The sequence below is a fragment of the Orycteropus afer genome, unplaced genomic scaffold (genome assembly GCF_000298275.1).
Source record: "Orycteropus afer afer isolate SDZICR_OR568_19922 unplaced genomic scaffold, OryAfe1.0 scaffold00136, whole genome shotgun sequence".
NCBI classification, from domain to species: Eukaryota; Metazoa; Chordata; class Mammalia; order Tubulidentata; family Orycteropodidae; genus Orycteropus; species Orycteropus afer.
The window spans coordinates 7,421,366-7,437,565 of record NW_006921723.1 but is presented as its reverse complement, the minus strand read 5'-3'; the positions used below and the strand labels follow the sequence as shown (position 1 = coordinate 7,437,565).

General features: G+C 44.9%; 2 protein-coding genes across 2 annotated transcripts in view; both read left to right on the top strand.

Annotated features, from left to right (window-relative positions):
* The window catches only part of CEP104 (centrosomal protein 104), a 61,109-nt gene extending 53,405 nt beyond the window's left edge, over positions 1-7,704 (top strand). The window contains exons 15-22 of the mRNA XM_007945446.2: positions 346-382; positions 621-687; positions 1,491-1,599; positions 4,428-4,566; positions 4,790-4,857; positions 6,330-6,420; positions 6,718-6,723; positions 7,589-7,704. Coding sequence (XP_007943637.1) covers positions 346-382; positions 621-687; positions 1,491-1,599; positions 4,428-4,566; positions 4,790-4,857; positions 6,330-6,420; positions 6,718-6,723; positions 7,589-7,704 — 633 coding nt within the window. The remainder of the gene's footprint in view (positions 1-345; positions 383-620; positions 688-1,490; positions 1,600-4,427; positions 4,567-4,789; positions 4,858-6,329; positions 6,421-6,717; positions 6,724-7,588) is intronic.
* Positions 7,705-14,471: 6,767 nt separating this feature from the next.
* LRRC47 (leucine rich repeat containing 47) overlaps positions 14,472-16,200 on the top strand; it is a 20,887-nt gene continuing 19,158 nt past the window's right edge. The window contains exon 1 of the mRNA XM_007945528.2: positions 14,472-14,479. Coding sequence (XP_007943719.2) covers positions 14,472-14,479 — 8 coding nt within the window. The remainder of the gene's footprint in view (positions 14,480-16,200) is intronic.

Sequence of the window (16,200 nt, the reverse complement as noted above, 5' to 3'; positions counted from 1 at the left end):
CGTTCAGTCAGTTTAGGCCATAGGTCTCTAGGTAGTGCAAATGGGGCCCTGCTCTGCAGTGTTACGGAAGAAAGACCTGGCAATCTGCTTCCTTTAAGATTACAGCCAAGGAAACCGAACGGAGCACAGTTCTACTCTGTGACGCACGGGGTGGCCGTGAGTCAGAGGCCACTCAGCAGCAACAGGTGTGCTTTTTGTAGGTTAAGCCCCATAGCCAGTCGTACAGCAGTCTTTAGCACACCTGAACTAAAGGGGAAATGGGAGAGGGGAAAAGAGACTGGCAGAGAGGAGAACAGAAGGCTTGACGCATCTTAATGTCCCTAACCCACTCGTTTTGTGTCTTAGGAAAAAGAAAGTGATGCCATGAAACCCAAGAATCAAGGTATGTGCGATGCACTTCATGAAGCCCCATGAAGAAACCACTTTTATTCATTCAGCAAAAAAAAAAAAAAAAAATTTACTGAGTACTTAATGTATTTCAGATATTTTAAAACTGAATGTAAATATTATCATTATTAGCTTTAAAATGGACTTTAAATCAAACTAGTTACTAAAATATGAAAATAAGTTCTATGAAGAGATTATTTAAATTGATTTTTTTTTTTTTTTTTTTAAATCAGACACTCAAGGAAGGAAAGCCGCCCCACCTAATGCTCCAGAAATTCCAGATAATCATTATTTGGACAAGTGAGTAGAGCTGTCTTTTGCCTACCTGTAGTGAGTAGAGGCACATGAAAACACTGTAAAAATAAACATTCTCTTAGTTCGTTCATTGTTGTTGTTGATAGGTGCCATTGAGTTGGTTCCAAGTCAGCAACCCTGTGTACAACAGAACAAAATACTGCTTGGTCCTGTGCCACCCTTACAATCATTGCCATGGTTGAGCCCACTGTTGGCACTGTGTCAGTCCATGCTGTTGAGGGTCTTCCCCTTTTCACTGACCCTCTACAGATTTGTTCGTTCTTCTGGCAGGGTTATGTGAATTAGTTGGTCCTTTCCAGTAATGTCTAAAACTAGGAAAATTACCTTCTAACTCCGTCAGCGCTGATGCTGAGTGAATCTAGACAATTGTCCCTTCTTTATCCAACAGGAGTTAGCCTATCTGTCCTAAGTGCTGTTAGCACCACAGAACACTGCAGCAGAGAACACTCTTTCCTAAACGGGCCAGGACAAATCGATAAGGACCCCATGTCTTTTCATAGGACTTAAAATTCCCTGTCTGCTTGATTATGACGGCAGAGTGAGAATTGGAGGGGCTCTAAGCAAATTCATTTCACACAGATCCTTGGTGAGAAGTCTTTTCAGGCAGGCACTTTGGCAGCTGGCCTGCCCAGAAACCTAGCCCTCACCCCTGAGGGCGAGTCCAGGGTGAAATCCAGTGGAGAGGGGGCCACACATCCCCCACTGACACTTGGGACTCAGGAGCAAAGTGGATACTACTGCACTAGGTCTTTGCATTCATTCTTGTTTTTTTTGTTGTTATATTTCAGCTTATGCATTTTTTGTGGGGAAAGGAGTGAATCCTTCACAGAGGAAGGCCTGGACCTGCATTACTGGAAGCACTGTCTCATGCTGACCAGATGTGACTACTGCAAGCAGGTCAGGCACTGGGCACGGTTGGACCAGACCCACCATGTGGGCTCAAGCCAGCAACTCCTGAGAGGCCAGGGCACAAAACTATCCAGTTTGTTAGTATTGTTGAAGGGAAAGTAACTGAATGCACGTCACTCCATTTTGTTTGAGGTTATTATTATTAACTTTTTTGTTGAAGTATAAATGTATGCAAATCATCAGTGTGACAGTTCAAGGAATGATCTCACAAGAACCTGTGCACCTGCCACCCAGGTCAAGACAGGGTAGCACCACCACTCCAGCCAGGCTCCAAGCTAGCTGCTGAGTAGACGCCAACTTACGGCAGTCCCACGCATGTCAGAATAGAACTGTGCTCCACAGGGCTTTCATGGCTGTGACCTTTCAGAAGTAGATCGCCAGACCTCTCTTCTGAGGTGCCCCTGGGTAGAGTTGAACAGCTGACTTTTTGGTTATCAGCTGAGCGCTTAAATGTTTGTGCCACCCAGGACCCCGCCAGCACCTCAGCCGTCCCCCCAGAGTCATCACTGTCCTGATTTCTAGCACCACACATTTGTGTTTCTTGCTTTCTGGGCTTTCTATAAATGGAATGATATAACATGTAATCATTTATGCCATGCCCCAGGCTATAGTTTGTCGTCTTAATTTACTGTATTCCATAATTTAACTCTACCACAGTTTATTCATCCATCCTGTATATGGAGTTCGGGCTGTTTCCAGGGACCTTCTGTGAGTTACATTGCTACAAGCACTCTGGGTGTGTCTTTGGAGCATATGTGCTTACACTCTGGGCCATGTGCCTGGGAGTGGAATGCTGGGCATCCAAGTGTTCAGCATTCGAGCTAGTGTCAGATTATGTCCCAAAGTGATTGGATCAGCTCATATGCCAACCAGCAGCCTGGGAGAGCTGCTCCACATCCACACCAGCACTTGGTACCACCAGTCTTCTTCATTTGAACCATTCTGGCAGGTGCTGAGTGATATCTCGTTTGCTTCCAATTTGCATTTCCTTGATGAATAGTGAGGTCAACCACCTGACCATTTGTTGGCCATTTGGCTAGGTGCTGTGGTAGCACATTGGCAGTTTGAACCTACTAGTCTATCCACAGGAACAAGATGAGGCATTCTGCTTTGGTAAAGATATACAGCATTGGAAATGATGGGGCAGCTCTACTCTGACCTATATAGGGTCACGATGAGTTTGATTTGGTTTTATCTAGACTTTTGTGAAGTGCCTGTTCTCATCTTTTTTTTTTTTTTTTGAACGGGCTCACTGAAAAACTCACTGCTGTTGAGTTGGACCCAACTCATAGTGACCCCTCCTTGAGTTTCCAAGGTGGTATCACTACGGAAGTAGATTGCCCAGTCTTCCTTCCAAGAAGTGGCTGGTGGGTTTGAACCACCATCCTTCTGGTTTACAGTCAAATGCCTTAGGCACTATGGCATCAGAGCTCCTTTGAATGGGCTAGAAATCTTTTTTGTATTGATTTGTAGTAATTCTTTATGTATCTGGATACATAAAGTTATATGGAATTGTAAGTTTTATGAAGTCCTTGGATGCTCCAAACACACTCAACTGCAAACCAAAAGGTTGAGCCACCCAGAGTCATCTTGGAAGAAAGCCCTAGTGATCATCTGAAAAATCAGCCGTTGAAAACCCCATGGAGCACAATTCTACTCTGACTAACATGGGGTACCTGCAAGTTGGGGTCAATGCCACGGCAGCTGGTTTTACTGATCAGTTCTGTATGTTGTAACTATCTTTTCCCACTCTGTGTCTTGCCTTTTCATTGTCTTAATGTGTCTTTTGATTAACAGAAGTTTTTCATTTTTTTTTTTTTTATTGTGATTTGGGTGAAAATTTACAGAGTAAATTCACTTTCCATGCAGCAGTTCACATACCCTTTGGCTCATGACATTGACGACAATTCAGCACAATGCAACAGCTCCCCTTTCTCCTGACAGTCACCTTCCCTGTGTCCATCTCTCCATGCACCCCTGCCCCCTGAGCTGTCTCCCTGTGCATAGACAGCTCTTCTTTGTCCAGAAGTTTTTAATTTTAACATTGTCCACTTTATCAATTCTTTTCATGGTTAATGCTTTTTGTGCCCTGTTTAAGAAATCCTTCCCTACCCCAAATTGTAAATCTTCTCTCTGATGCAATGGGCCTTCCTTCCAATAATGGAGAACCAAGAGAAGAAAGAGCCTCTTTGGTTTACCTTGGGGCCCATCAGGCTTAAGGAGGTGGGCTTGACTGGTAGGACCTCCCTGCTGAGCAGTGGTCCCTGCACCCGGCAGGGTAGACTCTAACCCTGTGTTGATGATCAGAAACAAAACCATTTGTTTCCCTCAGCAGTGTGCAGAAGTACCAGGGCAGAGTATTTCTTTCAAGGATGTACATAGGTCCTTCCAGCAAAAGATGTCGGTGTGCTGAGAGGTCTCTTAGCTCTTTTGTGATTTTGTTTCTCTACACATTCTTAGAAATAAGACAGGGCCAGGATTTGCACGCAGGGTCACACATTTAACCACGGGCTGTTCTGCCTCCTACTACAAGTATTACATTCAGATTAACCTTAGTGCCCCCTTCCCACCTCTAAGCAATAGCCTTGATACACAGCCCAGGTAACATGAGAAGAAGGACCTGAAGTCCTTGCAGAATATGGTAGATGGTTCCAGAAGATCTGTGAGAAAAGATGGGTGCACTCACTCCCTGGGTAAATGACACCAAAGCCTTTTCTGGAGGTTTTAAGCCCTCAAGGCGCTTCACATGTCACTTTGGCAATGTGACAGGAAGCCTGCCAGGGTCTCAGCAGCTGCTCTGTACTGTTTTGACCCAGGTGGTGGAGATAGCCAGCCTGACGGAGCACCTGCTGACAGAGTGTGACCGCAAGGATGGGTTTGCGAAGTGCTACCGCTGCAGCGAGGCCGTGCTGAAGGAGGAGCTGCCCAGACACGTCAAAACCAGAGACTGCAATCGTGAGTGCATCATGGCTGCTGTCCTCTGGCGGCCCCGTCAGGATCCCCAAGTGCTCTCTGTGTAGCAGGCGGTTCTCCTTGCGAACAGTGCAACCGCTGATGGGATCTCCAAGTGCCCCAGGGGTTACAGAGTGTCTGGCAGGTTCTATTGCTCTCCTCCTCGTCTAAGTGCTGTCTCAGTGTCACAGAAGTAACTGACTTTGTTTTACTGGAATCATTTCAGCTGCCAAGTCAGAGAAGCTGGCAAACCGGTGTCCTTTGTGCCATGAGAACTTCTCGCCTGGAGAAGAGGTGAGGGGCTGAACCCAGGAGAATGACTAGCACTCAAATCTTTCACTCACTGTTGGATGATAACAATAGTGATGATGATGATGGTACTGCTGAACCCCACCCAGAGCCAAACGTCTCAAGTATTCAGGCAATGCAGTGTTTCTCTTTCTGTTTCTCAGGACAGTTCTTTGAGGGAATAATTAGAATTCTCTTTACCTACATATTCACACAATATCTTTCTATAACATCTATAAATGGTTTATTTAAGGAGTCTCAACTCATTGAGATAGAAGCATGAAATGGCTTTACTTTATCTTTAGCCATTGCTTTCAGCCCTCGGTGACATATTCAGGAGCCTGTGGTGTGCTAGTTAAGCACTCAGCTGCTAACTGAAAGGTTAGCTGTTCAAGGCTGCCAGCTGCTCTGCGGGAAAAAGTCACAGCAGTTTGCTTCCGTAAAGATTACGGTCTTGGAAACCCTATGGGCAATTCCACTCTGTCCTATAGCGTTGCTGTGAGTTGCAATCAACTCGATGGCAACAGGTTTAGATGACATCTTGGCCAGATTCTGGAACATTCTGGCCCCTTTTGATTAACAAAACTTGATCCAGTCCAGTTTGGAAATTCCATTACATATCTAATTCAGAGCTCTCCTGCCTTCCCCAGTGCAGGCCACACTATGACTCGGCAGCTTGGTGAGGAGAGGGCACCCTCTCCTATGCTCACCCTTTCATCCCTACCTTTCCATCCCCACACAGCATTAGAGGCAGGGGAGGGACCAGAGGGTGTCAGAGACTTCATGACAGTTCATCCAGCCCTCACAACTGGCTAACAATGCCCCTGTGTGCCAGGGATCAAGCACTGAGCTCCTGTGGGGCCTGCCCACTACACCCCACCTCTGCTTAGCTGCTGCCCCCTGCAGTCTACCTGCCGCATCAGTCTACCTGTGCCTCTTGTCCAGGCCTTCCTGGATGAGGGACCAGCAAGGTAGCTCAAACCCAGCAGTCCCTTCAGCATCCGCTGGTCCAGAGAAAACCCACAGATCACACAGAGGGGATGCAGGCTCTCCAGGAGCTGCTCTTAGCTCTGAACAGTACTACTTCATATCATCTCTCTCTCTCTGAAAGTTTCAGATACATAACAAATTACGCAAAAGGAGCTGCAGTTAAATGCTGTACGGAACCTTCGGCCCATGCCACTTTTCATCTACTTTCCCCGTGGGGTGCCACATGTTTATCCCTTCATCAGCTGATGGCCATTGCAACCACCTTTCTGTGGAAGCCTGTGCTCTGAGATGTGGGTGTATTTCCTAAGGGGCATTCTGTACAGCCTGCAGGAGCTGGAGTAGCACACCTGGGAGCATCTCCACAGGGTGCAGAGCCAGCCTTCTGTGCCGTGGCCGGCAGCTGCTCATTTTCACCTTTAGCTGTATGTCGTCCTTGATGAGCCTTCTCAGTGGCCTGACCACATGCCTCTGGCCTCTCCTCATTGCAGGCGTGGAAGGCTCATCTGATGGGTCCTGTGGGCTGCACCATGAACCTGCGTAAGACACATGTCCTGCACAGGGTGCAGGCACCACCACTAGGTAAGGGCTTCTGCACACCACCACTGCCACCCACCAGGGCCTCTTGCTTCACCTTCTTAGTGTCTTTTCACATGAAGGACTCTGTTCAGAAACATGAAATTAGAATGGACCATAGCTGTGCCACAACCTGACTTATAGACTGCAAAAGTAGCTATTTTATGACAAATTTGGGATGCCTTACAAGAGAATTGTATATATTCTATTAAAAAAAAAAAAAAAAAGCTAGTCCTTACCAAAAAACTCTGGATACACAACTTTAAGAGTGACACCAATAGACCAGGTTTGCTGGTCTGATAGAGCCTGGTAGAACCTCTGAGACTATGGCCCCTACCTGCCCTTCAGGTCTGGAATTGAACCCACTCCTGTGGCTTCTAGCCAAACAAAAAACAGGCATATGAGCTGAACATTTACCTGAGGTAGATACACTCCTTGGAGAGAACAATCATGGGAAAATAGAAGGGCTGCTTATGCAGGGAGACAGCTCAGGGGCAGGAGTGCATGGAGGGAAAGACACAGGGAAGAGGTAACTATGGGGAGGAGGTGGGAGGGGAGCTGTTGCATTGTAAATTGCAGTCAATTTCATGAGACAAAGTGTAGGTGAACTGCTGTATGGAAAATGAATTTGCTCTGTAAACTTATACCTAAATCACAATAAAAATTTTTTAAAAAAGAAAAAGAGTGACACCTATACAAAATGATAAGGATGATGGCATTTATTGTTTGGGTGAGGCATTATGCTCAGGGATTTGGCTAATCCTCACAACAGCCTCTCTTTCTAAATGAGATAGAAGCACAGAGGGGTCGCCTGCCCAGTATGCTCATCTCTAGTCCTGTGGCTGTTCCCTGCTTCTTCTGGACCCCTGGCAGGTGTCACACTAAGCTCTGGGCTCTTTGTGCTCTGCTGCCATCACAGTGCATCTTCACCCACAGTTGCTGGTCCCTCTCATGTACACCCCCACTCAGCCTGACCAGGAAGCAGCAGTCCCTGTCCGTGGTGCTTATCCTGACCACTAGCAATCATCTGACTCATTCAGCAGCCATGGGATCCGTCCCTGCATGCCCCACCCCCCAACTTCCACCAGTGTCTAATCACCATCACCTCTGCACTGTAATCCTGTGAGTCTCCCTTCTAATGTGGGGCTTTGTTTTGTGTCTGTTTTTCCTGCAGGGAAAGGCTCAACAATGACCAGAGCAGGTACCTCAGGATCGAAGGCTGGAAGCAAGATCCCCACCCCAAAGGGAGGCCTGAGTAAAAGCTCCAGTAGGACATACACAAAGCAATGACACAGCAAGCACCTTCCCTTGTTGCCACATGTGGCTGGGCACGCGCTCTGATTCAGAACCATCTCTCCTCAAATCGGCCTTTTGGACTGGCACCCAGGCCCACTCTGCCATCAGTGCACCTCTTGGCCGAGTGTGCCTTCTGCTTATCAGCACTGTCAGCTCCTGTTAAATGATGGGCATGAGAATGACCAAAGAACCTGGACCCCAGAGCACCAAGCCAAGTATTTCTCAGCTTTCAGGTTTCTGACTTCTCAGGCCTTCATGACACAGAAGAGCACTGCTTCTGTCTGCACGGTGAGCTCCCTAGTGGCCGCAGGTGGGCAAGGGCAGCATGTAGGAAGCAGGGCAGCATCCAGTTGTCTTAGCCGTTCACAGAGACCGCCAAAAGATGTTCACTCTGACCTTATGCATCTTCACCTCTCCACGTGGGGCAGAGTATCCCCAGGGCTGTGGCCCCACGGCCTCTGGGAACAGATGCAGTCAGAGGAGGGCCAGGGCTTTGGGAGCATCTGGCCATGACTTCTCCCTGCAGCTCTGTCCACTAGGTCTTCTGCCAGAGCACTTAGCCATGGGGTGGACAAGGATTCAGCCTCTGCAGTACATGTGTTTGCTGCTCTCAGAAATAAAGGTAAAAGGGAAGTCTGAAAAGAGCAGAAGTGACTGAGGGTCGTCCCTGCAGGTACCTCCATTGCTGGCTGGCGGTCAGGTGGCGTCGTCTGCACAGTGTTCTCTTCCCTGCAGCGCGGGCCCAGCTGAGCGCTCCCCAGGGGGAGCCAGGTCAGCACGAATGCAGATGTGGGTCACGCCATCTTCTCAGAGTTGCTTCACATGCTCCACACAAGAATTCTTAAGAAAAACAATTATGAAATCACTTTCTACCTGATTATCTTGTGCACACCTGTCCATGCATGTAAATTAGAACTAACCCAGGCCTAAAACATTGACAAAAGAGAGTTTTCTTTTCATTCGGACATGGACCAAGATTACGTTCTATGTATGTATAGTGCTCAGAAATGAGCCAGCCATGCTTAGTATGCAGGCCCAGATAACCCCATTTAGGTCTATCTCCCTGTCCATTTCAAGTCCCTGTTGTACTTGGAACTGCCAGTTCACTTGTTTTCAAACAGGTCATGTAATTTTCAGGTACCAAAACGTTGTTTAAAATGGTGAGACCAGACCTCAGAAAGTAGTCTCCTAACCAACTCCTCAGACCGTTGCCTGTGGAAGTGACTCCCGGGTTTCCTTCCAGTAACTTCGGCTACCCATGCTTCTATTACTTGTATTACCATGCTTCCAGGTAGCCACAGGGCTCGTCTGGGGTCTGCTCGGAAATGCCGCAGCTTTCTCCTGTAAGTGTCTGTGCTCTCTGAGGGCTGAGTCTATAGAGACAGAAAAGGAGGTGTCCTTTCAGAACCAGAATTTCTCCCTTCACCCTATCCAGTGATAAGTATCATGCTTTCTCCCTCGTGTTCTGTGGGCAGGCTTTGAAAATGACAGAAACACTTGGGATTGATGAAATTTGTATTATACAATTAGCGTATAAATATTGTTTCATTCCCCACCATGTGAAACAACAAAATACAAAAACTGACAGCTAGTTGAGCAGTGTGCTCCCGGATGTGTTAGTGACCATGAGTTTGCATGGCCTCATCTTCCCTTTGGCTAAAACCTCCCAGTATGGTTGACTTAAAGTACTGAACAAGAATAAGACTGACCAAAATACTTACCTTTTAAAAAATACTACCTGAGACATAAAAATGAGGGCAAGAAAAATAACATCAAACTTTACAAAGCAAAGAATAGATACCAAGATATTTATGAAAGGATTTTTTCTGGTTTCAAAAACCAGGACAAAAGCAAAAAGCAAAAAAAAAAAAAAAAAAAAAAAAAAAAAAAAACCCAAACAATTTCTAACCTGGTTTAAAGTATAAATAAAATGTTTCTTTAAGTAGACCAATATGAGTAAAGTTAACCCAGGATTGTACTTTCCTTCCAATCAAAACTTTTAAAAATGATACATATGTAACGTTCGCTGGCTGGCAGATCACCAATAGTGTTCTCTTCCCTGCAGCGCGGGCCCAGCTGAGCGCTCCCCAGGGGGAGCCAGGTCAGCACGAATGCAGATGTGGGTCACGCCATCTTCTCAGAGTTGCTTCACGTTCTCTACAATTATGAAATCACTTTCTATCTGATTATCTTGTGCACACCTGTCCATGCACGTAAATCAGAACTAACCCAGCCCTAAAATGTTGACAAAAATGAGGGTATTGTAAGTTAAAGAAGATAATTTAATTTTTAATAATGGAGAAGCACAATTGGTTTCATTTCAAGCAGGTGAGTCTTTTGCTGGTTACAGAAGAACCGCTTGTCTGTGTGGAGATGATCACTGGCAGTGACTAGTGGCAGCTTGAGGCCTGACAAAGCTCTTCACTGAAGGGACCAAGAATAAAGGGTAAAAAGTTAAAAAGCAACTGTAAGATCCCTGGCCACTCACAAATAAATACCTACAACTGGAGCATTAATTAAGAATGGAATTTTCATTCATTAATATGTTGTGGATATTTAATAATATTTATTTCAATTATTTTCATATTTCAAAATATTCTATTAATAATTTAAAAGAACTGTATCTATACATTTGGTACTAGAATACAAATGTAAATAATTTTAATGAAATTGTTCAGCTTTTTAATGTTTTAACAAAGTTTTTTATTTGTCTTCATTTCAGGTACCAGAAAAATCAAGTATCTAAGTAATATATTTTTGTTGTTATTTTAGGGTTTAGGGGTTAATTCACGCTGCATGCATTAATGTAATAAAAAGATCACTAAATGTTTCAGTATTTTTATTTCAAAATTGTAATTAAAAAGAAATTTGGAACTTATATTTCCTTTAGTAAACATGTAACTGTAGTTCATCCCCGAAACCTTAGTATATTGAAAATTGCTGAGAAAAGCAGCAGTCAATATTAAGTTGCCATGAGAGGGTTCTTAAAATCAGTTATTCATCAGAATGGGCTTACTGCTAAAGAAACTAAAAGGAGTTTGCTTGTTTGTTTTTATAATGTTTCTAGCAGTTTTATGTCATGGTTACCAGTTAGGTAACCATGAATAAACTGTGGCATGTATGGAAAGGAGAAGAAAACTATTGTCTCCACATTCCTTTTTTTCTGGACATACAACTGATTCTGTGAATGGCATAGCATGTCCACATAAGCACCACTTATTTTAAATGAAATGTCTTCTGACAACTTTGTCACTTCTTTTTCTATGTACCACTTCCTCTCTTTTTTTGTATTTTACTTTTGCTGTTGTTGCTGAAGATACGCACAGCAGAACACACACCAGTTCAGCTGTTTCTATACGTACAATTCAGTGCCATTGATTAGGTTCTTCAAACTGTGCAGCCATTCTCACCGCCTTTTCTTTTTTTTCTCACCGCCTTTTCTGAGTTGTCCCTCCCCCACTGACAAACTAAGTTCCTATCTGATCTTTAGAGTTGCTGTTGTCAGTCTGATCCCGTATAGACAGGTCTTAAAAGAGCACAGTGGTCAAGGCAGGCATTCTTTCCTAGTTAAGCTAAACTATTGTTTTAAGAAGATTTGGGGGGATAATTTTTGTTTAACGTTTAAAGGTTTTCTCAAGGCATTCATTTTCCAGCCTACATGGCTCCAGAAAGTCCAGGTTCCATGAGAATGTAGAAGCTAAAAGGTTTTAAGCTAACGATAAATTAGAGAAAATTCTTGACCAGTTTTAGCCTGTGAAATAACCGCTAACTGGTCTCTGAGCTCTCTTAATTTTGCATAGTTGAGGATTATACTTATAGTCTCTTATTTTTCTCCCCTTTGAAAGAGGGTATCTTCACTCGTCTTTTTTTAACAAGTGAAAATGCAGCATTTTCTGTATAGATTTGTAGTAATGATTTTCTTACAGTTACATCAACTTTAATAATGATTTTATAGTTGTTTCTATCGTGAAATTACAGTGTACATTTATTTTCCTTTACACAAATTTTATTAATTTAAAATTTAAAGGATTACAGTTTCAACAGAAAAAAGTTACTTTAAATTTTTCTTTCTTTGGTGAGTAGAATATTTTCATGATGTATGTGTATGTAAGTGTGTGTACGTGAGAGTGTGTGTAATGAGAGTATGTATGTGGGACTGTGTGTATGTGGGACTATATATGTGTGTTGAGGAGAGAGTGTGTGCATCAGAGTATGTACACGGTGTGGGAGTGTGTGTACATAGGAGTATGTACAGTGGGGGTATATGTGGGAGAATGTGTACATCTGTGTGTGTGTACATGAGTGTACATGGAAGTGTGTACATAAGAGTGCATGTATATGGGGTATGTAGGTGGGAGAGTGTATACATGGGTGTGTATGGGAGATTGTACATGGGGATTGTGTGTGTACATGAGAGTGTGTGTGTACGAGGGGGATGTAGGTGGGACAGTGTACGTGGGAGTGTGTACATGGAAGAGGGAAAAGGAAAGAGCAAAAAGGCTAGTGTGTACACTCTAGAGAAGTGAGAGTACATATTCAACAGAAAAGAACTTCAGAAAAGTGCACCATAAACTATATGTAACATCTGCTATTGGCAAAAAAATAATAATACCCACTAATAGTTCTTCAAAGTGTGCTATGTTGAATAGAGGAGCCCTGGTATGCAGTGGGTAAGGATCGGCTTAGGTAACCAAAAGGTCAGACCCAGCAGCTCTGTGGGAAAAAAGACCTGGCAGTCTGCCCCCACAAAGATTACCGCCTAGGAAGCTTTATGGGGGCAGTTTTACCCAGTCCCACAGAGTCACTGTGAGTCGGAATGGACCCCACCACACACAAGAACGTTTTGAATCAGTTTTCATGTGTAATATTGACTTGTTGCTCTGAAAAATTAAATCAATCCTAAAAATAAGAGCCTCTCCCTGTAAGATGCCAACTTCTTAAATATGCTGATTCCGTGAGTAGACACCTCCTGGCTTCCTGTCATTCTGTCAGCCTCAGGGCATCTGCTCCCACTTCTCTCTCACCCCACCATGTCACCCCACCCCCGGAGGACACTGTTCACTGACCCCAGGGTTCCAGGCTAGGGATGGCTTAAAGCTGTGCCCCCTTCCACACACCACCAGCTCCTCCCACTGGCTGGGGTCCCTGGCTCAGGCCTCTTGACACCCCCATCTTTCAAGTCTCAGCATCCCCTCCAGTGAGGTCTAAAAACTTATAGGCAGGGCTGGAGACACAGGTCCCTGGGAGCCCCCTCCCCTCTGTAAGATTCGGTCCCCACCTATAAGGAGAGGGATTGGGCTAAGGAGACGTGCTCCCTCCCAGTGCCCTCAGCCCACATGGCCTTGCAGGGGCTGACTCCATGCCCGAGCAGCCAATCAGGCACCATATGGTTGGGGCACTGCCTGGCCTGGTGGCCAGAGGCAGATCTAAGGTACTTAGGGCAGGTATGTAATATGCCCCGGGTGCCGCTTGAAGAGGGGCACCACTGAGAAGTTTTCTATTAACCATCACATTTTCCACTGCCAGCTGTGAGAGATCATTCAGCAAATTCAATCTAATTACTTTTGTATTTGAGAACCTCCATGGGTCAAGGAAAGGTACCCTGGTGGTGCAGTGGTTAAAATGCCTAGCTGCTAACCAAAAGGTCAGTGGTTCGACCCCTCAGTTCTGCAGGAGGAAGATGTGGCAGTCTGCTGCTATAAAGATGTATAACCTGGAAACCCTATGGGGCAGTTCTACTCTGTCCCACAGAATTGCTAGGAGTTTGGAACTGATTGCATGGCCTGAAACAAGGGTTCGCTGAGCCAAAACAAAGGGAAGGAGAAGATAAAGGGCTTTCTCCTCACATGCCTCTCTCTTTTTAGGGAGGAAAACTTTCCCAAGAGGCCCCCGGAGATCCCCTTTTTATCTTGTGGACCAGATGGGAGTCACAGTACACCTTAGGACAATCGTCGGCAAAGAACGTCATCATAACTGACTCTGATTCTTCGCTTGGGCAAATGTCACCTAAATGAAGTCTTCTGGTAGCAAGGAGAAGGTCAGACACCAGCAGTGTCTGTCCCAGGCTATTGTGAGGAAGGGTGAGGGGACGTGCTGAGGGTACATGCAGAAGTAGTGGGGGTGAGTGGAAGGGAGATAGACTTGGGGAGCATCCTTGGGAAGTGGGGACTGTCTGGCATTGGCAGAGTGCAGGGCAGGGCAGGCAGAGTTGTGTCTGGGGTGAAAGTAGAGGAGCCCCCGATTGGGGTGTGGAGAAGACTTAAGTCGGAGCCTTCTCCCACCCTAAGATTCTGTGATTCTGCAGGATTTTCCCCAGTATCTGTGGAAGCTTTCATTACAGGTTCACCATGAATTGATCCCTCCCACCTTTGTTGTGTGCTCCAGTAGGCAAAAGACCCTTCCCCACTCCACTGGGCATGTGCTTGGCCATGTGACATTCTTGGCAAATGGAACAGGAGTGGATGTCACTCTGCCATATGCAAAAAACAAACAAAAACCAGGCACCATCAAGTCCATTCTGATTCCCAGCAACCTCATGTGTCAGAGTAGAACTGTGCTTTATGGGATTTTTCAGTGGCTGGTTTTTCAGGAATGGATCCCCAGGCATTTCTTCCAAGGTGCCCCAGGGTGGACTTGAACTTCTAACCTTTTGGTTAGCAGCCTCAACAGTGACTAAAACTTCTGTCCATTTTGTTGCTCCCTTCTGCTATGAAAGCACAGCTCATACCAGATAGATGTGTTCTTCTAGCCAGGGTCCCAGCATGAGAGGGTATGTGGCCCCATGAATGTCTCATGACCCACCTGAACCAGGACACCTGAGCTACAGACCAGCAGCTGATAGGAAGGGCAACAGATGTTCATATATCGTGTATCCATCAGGGTTTTGCAGTTGTTTCTTGTACATTAGGAGTCCCTAGGTGGCATAAATGGTTACACATTCAACTACTAGCTAAAAGGTTAGTGGCTCAATCCACTCAGAAGTGTCATGAAAGGTAGGCCTGGTGATGTGTTCCTGAAAAGTATGCCTTGAAAACCCTATGGAGCAGTTCCACTCTGCAGGTGTGGGGTTGCCACAAGTCAGCATAAACTCGGCAGCAGTTATAACAAAAACCACAGCATAAGCTGACCCAGACAGTGTCACAGATTCTCCTCAGAGGCATTAGTTGTGCTCTGGAAAACTTTTCTTTTAACGTTTAGCTTTTCTTTTCTTTTTTTTTTTTTTTTCCCTTAAGTATCTCTGGATATAGAGCTTGGCTGACAGCAAAGAATACCAGAAAGATGTTTACCTGTGTTTTATTGACTATGCAAAAGTATTTGTGTGGATCATAACAAATTATGGATAACATTGCAAAGAATGGGAATTGCAGAGCACTTAATTGTGCTCATGAGGAACCTGTACATAGACCAGGAGGCTGTCATTTGAACAGAACAAGGGTGTACTGCATGGTTTAAAATCAGGAAGGGTGTGGGTCAGGGTTGTACCCTTTCGTCATACTTATTCAGTATGTATGCTCAGCACATAATCTGAGAAGCCAGACTATATGAAGAAGAACTCGGCATCAGGATTGGAGAAGACTCTTTAACAACCTGTGATATGCAGATGACACAACCTTGCTTGCTGAAAGTGAAGATGATTTGAAGCACTTACTGATGAAGATGAGAGACTATACAGCCTTCAGTATAGATTACACTTCAACATAAAGAAAATGAAAATCCTCACAACTGGACCAATAAGCAGCAGCATGATAAACAGAGAAAAGACTGAAGTTGTCCGGGATTTCGTTTTACTTGGATCCACAATCAACACCCATGGAAGTAATAGTCAAGAAATCATACATCATTTTGCACTGGGAAAATCTGCTGCAAAAGACTTCTTTCAAGTGTTGAAGAGCAAAGATGTCACTTTGAAGATTAAGGTGTACCTAGCCCAAACTATTGTATATTCAATTGGCTCATATGCATGTGAAAGCTGGACAAGTAATAAGGAAGACCAAAGAAAAGTTGACGCTTTTGAGTTGTGGTGTTGATGAAGAATATTGAAATACCATGCACTGCTAGAAGGATGGTATTCTTCTGTCCTGGATGAAGTGCAGTCACAATATTCCTTGGAAACAAGAATTGCCAGATTTCGTCTCACCTTCTGTGGTCACATTGTCAGAATGAACCATTCCCTGGAGAAGGATATCATGGTTGGTAAAGTGGAGGGTCAGAGAAAAAGTGGAAGACCCTCAACAAGATGGATTGACACAGTAGCTATAATGACAGGCTCAACTATAGCAAGAACTCTCAGGATGGCTGACAACCGGGCAGTGTTTCTCTCAGTTGATAGGGTCACTATGAATCAGAGCCGATTCTTTGGCACCTAACAACAACAGCACATAGACTGGCTCTGTGAAGCCCACAAACTGGACACTTCAGCACAAGGCTGCCAATATCTGTAGCCTTGTGGTGTCCTGTCACTGTTGCCATCTGGGTGACTGCATTTAAATA